General features: G+C 35.4%; 1 protein-coding gene across 1 annotated transcript; it reads left to right on the forward strand.

Annotated features, from left to right (window-relative positions):
* Window positions 1-418: 418 nt before the first annotated feature.
* LOC110897589 (40S ribosomal protein S20-2) lies at window positions 419-3,475 on the forward strand. The gene is made up of 4 exons (XM_022144355.2): window positions 419-564; window positions 1,796-1,914; window positions 2,954-3,067; window positions 3,158-3,475. The coding sequence occupies exons 2-4, from the start codon at window positions 1,803-1,805 to the stop codon at window positions 3,298-3,300; spliced, it is 369 nt and encodes a 122-aa protein (XP_022000047.1). The 5' UTR covers window positions 419-564; window positions 1,796-1,802; the 3' UTR covers window positions 3,301-3,475.
* The last annotated feature ends 537 nt before the right edge of the window (window positions 3,476-4,012 follow it).

A 4,012-nucleotide genomic window follows, 5' to 3' on the forward strand; every position in this document is an offset into this window, starting at 1 on the left:
AAATTTTGGGTGTTTTTTCACAAAAGCACACCCCCAAATGCCCCTATGACCGCCCCTTGGGCGTTGTTGAGGAAAATTTGGTCTCCAGCGTTCTTTAATTCACGACCAACTTCCAATTCTTTGGCCAATCACATGCATTCTTGTTTCTTGCCCAATCACATGCATTCTTCCTTTTAACATAATGCCCACATCCTCACTACACTCATTTTAAAAAAACGTCCCATAAAACCCTCTTGCTGACTGGACTGTCAAATGACGCAAAACATTCAAAGGTGGGGTGCCACTACCCATGGTCTCGGAGAGTTAAAAGGATAATGAATGAAAGGGTGTGTGAATAAGTGGATTATATATTGAGCACTTTTTCTAATTGGGCCTTAACTTTACTAACCTTCAAAAAACATATATCTATAAACCCAGTATAAATTGGGCCTTAACTCTACACTCAATAAATATCTGTAAACCCAGGTATAAATAGACCTAGGGTTTCGATTCCGCCTGAACATCACATCTGCAAGAGCCGCAGCCGTCATCGTCGTTGCCGGAGTAAATCGCAATTCTCTGCAGGTTACTTTTCCGATCGTTTATCTCACCTCGTATAGCTACATTCACACATGTTATACTTACATGTGTGTTAATTTTCATTTAGATGATTCTATTTAAAGTTTTGCGAAGCATTTCAGTTATAATCTATGTGAAATTGTTTAACATCATGCTAAGATGGTGATATGTGGTTAAATTTTGTGATTTGATCGAGATTAGGTTATATACTGTGTAATTTGGAGTTTCAGATGTGCGTATTTTTGTTATTTTTAACTACTTTGCTATAAATTGTTATTTGATTTAATTAGAATTAGAAGCTGTATTAACTAGAAACGCGTGCAGAAATCGATAGATATGATTCTGGAGATGATTTAATAGCTGCTGTAATGATTGTTGTTAGTTTTTTTTTTCAATTGATTTTGCATATTTAGCCACTTTTGCTACTAGATTGTTATTTAGGTTAGAGTTTTCAGTAATATAGTTTGGTTGATTATGCATATATGATCTAAGATGGTGATATTTGGTATGGTTTTTGTGATTCGATGGAGGTTAGGTTATATGATATGTAATTTGGAGTTTTGTACTTGTTTATTTTTCTGATTTTTTGTTACTTTTTGTATATCTTTATGTGATCAAATTAAAATCCATCTTTACGAGAAACTAGCGCCATGATTTCGGAAAGGGGTTTGTAGCTGCTGTAATGTTCATTACTAGTTTGTTTTATTCGATGTTGCAAATAACATCCAGTGTTGCTATTTGCTACTAGATTGTTTTTAACTAGTTTTAAGTTTAATTATTCTGTTGCTTTTATGTTCAAATGTATCGTTGATTACTACTGTTGATTTTTAATACTCTTTTGATGGTGCATGTATTATTCAAGATGGTGATATTTGGTCGGGTTTTGTGATTTGATGGAGATTAGGTCATGTAATTTATATATATTGTATTTCTATATATGTGTGCGTGGGTGTGTATATATATGTGTTTGTGCTGATTTTTGTTACTTTTCACTATGTTGTCACATGATTATATTAAAAGCTGTCAACTAGAAATGAGTGCAGAAATCGGGAGATGTGATTTTGGAAATGATTTCATAGCTGCTGTGATGTTGATTATAAGTTTATTTAAATTAATTGTGCACATCTCATCCACTGCTGCTACTAGATTGTTTTTTTTTTGGTCTAGAGTTGTACATTTTAATACTAACTCGAACTTAGGCTTGAATGCATCATTGATTATAGTTGTGTTTTTACAGAAACAAGATGGCTTATGCAGCAATGAAACCAACAAAGCCAGGGCTAGAAGAGCCCCAAGAACAGATTCACAAGATCAGGATTACCCTTTCATCTAAGAATGTTAAGAATCTTGAGAAAGGTATTTGCTTCTTCCACCTAAGTTAATCCTACTTTCACCGTAATTACACCTAATACTCTTACTTCACATAATTTGATTCCATTTGTAATGCTTCAGTGTCAGTTCCAGGGCATTAAACTTTTAATTTAGCTTCTTTAGCTTAATCCAAGAAAGTGTTTGGTCTATCATGCTGTTAATCTCTTTATGTATTAGCAGTGTTGTAGAAGGCGTTCTAGGCAGCCGATTAATCGGCATCTAGGTGGTAATCGGTAATCCATCACCTAAATTTGACCAAATCAGTGAAAAAAATCGTTCCCTGTCAAAAGCCGGTCAAAATCTGACTAGTTGCTCAAAAAAAGGTCAAAATTGGATCACAAAAAGTCAGAATCGGACCAAATATGTCAAGTAGATAAAGTGGATTCGGGGGGTAGGGTTTGTATTTTGTTGTTGTAACTGACGAATGTATGAAGAGTGGGAAAGAAATGGCAAATGAAGAACGTGGGTAGGGAGTAGGTTTTAATAAGGTTTGGGCTTTTTACATTCAACACCCCTCTATCTTTCATTAGTTTACATATGATTCTGAAACTTGGTATAAATTAACACTACATGTATATAAATTTGTAAAATTATACATTAAAGTCCAATCCGATCAATCCCTTGGCGTACCTCACCGCTTGAATAATGCCTAGCGATCTTTACAACACTGTGTATTAGTACTGTTGCAAGATGCCCTCGTAGTAGTCAAAATCGCAGGATGCCCTTGATCCGTAAAGTTGACTAAAAAGCTTGCCTAAGACAAACAATAAAGTTTTTCAGAAAAAAATATTTAATAGGCATAGACATTTTGTGCAGTGTTTGTTTTTATCATGTGGTTAATCTTGTCTGCCTGGTTTGAGGTTAACCTCTGTCATGATTTTTGATTTGTGTGTACTTGGCACACAGTTCTGCATGCCATGCGTTTTTGACGACTATGCGTAGACTGCTGATCTAATTTCACTTTTAAACTGTTTGGTTACTCTTTAGAGGATTATATATTTTGTTTTGATTGGGTTAATCACAGTGTGTGCTGATTTGGTTCGTGGGGCGAAGGACAAGAAGTTGAGAGTCAAAGGACCTGTTAGAATGCCAACTAAGGTTCTTAACATCACGACTAGGAAGTCCCCTTGTGGTGAAGGTATAAGTTTTTCATTTGTTTTTTAAGTTGATCAGTGTGTGTGGTGGATCTTTATGTTCATGGTCATTAATTAGAATTTAACATATGTAGGTACAAACACATGGGACAGATTTGAGCTTCGTGTCCACAAGCGTGTTATTGATCTTTTCAGTTCTCCCGATGTTGTGAAGCAAATTACTTCCATCACCATTGAACCCGGTGTTGAAGTTGAGGTCACCATTGCTGATTCTTAGATGTATGTTCAATGATGGTGTTAAGAATGTCTTTTTGTCGCGTGTATGAGTTTCATTTCACGTAGGATTTTAAACACATTTTGAAAGTTTTTTAAGTATTTGTTTGGAAGAAATTCAGAGTTTTTAAATATTTGTGACATTGAGGTCCCTTTCTTGGCCTTTGTTGCGGCTTGCCTCTCCTGCTTTTCTACGCGTTTTTGCTATGGTGTTTTGCATGTTCTTCGCTGTATGGCCTTGTTTTGCCTCTTGTGTCTTTTTACATGAGGCAAAGTTATGTTTCGTATTAGTATTTGGAATATGTATTAGTTTTGCAATATGCATAAACCTTGCATCATTTATGCAAAAAATTTAAAGTAGCCATCATTCTAAATAAATGTACAAATTACTCAAGTGTGTCATAATTTACATCACACTACAAAGGCCTTGTATTTTTTGGTTACAACAGCTTAGGGTTTTCATCTATCTGGTACTTAGTGTGCTTATTTTGTATTCAAACCCTAATCTTATTGAGAGGGATATATAATAAGTCGACACAACTTAAAAGAGCGAACGATTAAACATGAGCTTGACTAACAATGCTCAACAAGTCGGCTATTTTCATTCCTCTAGCCGATTTGGTCTCTCTCTTGGCCTCTGTTGTAGCTCGTTTTTCCAGCATCTTCTCCTTGTTGCCTACGTGCACGTTTTTCTTTCTTGTTTCCTTCACATGGTG

Source organism: Helianthus annuus, chromosome 13 (genome assembly GCF_002127325.2).
Source record: "Helianthus annuus cultivar XRQ/B chromosome 13, HanXRQr2.0-SUNRISE, whole genome shotgun sequence".
Classification (NCBI taxonomy): domain Eukaryota; kingdom Viridiplantae; phylum Streptophyta; class Magnoliopsida; order Asterales; family Asteraceae; genus Helianthus; species Helianthus annuus.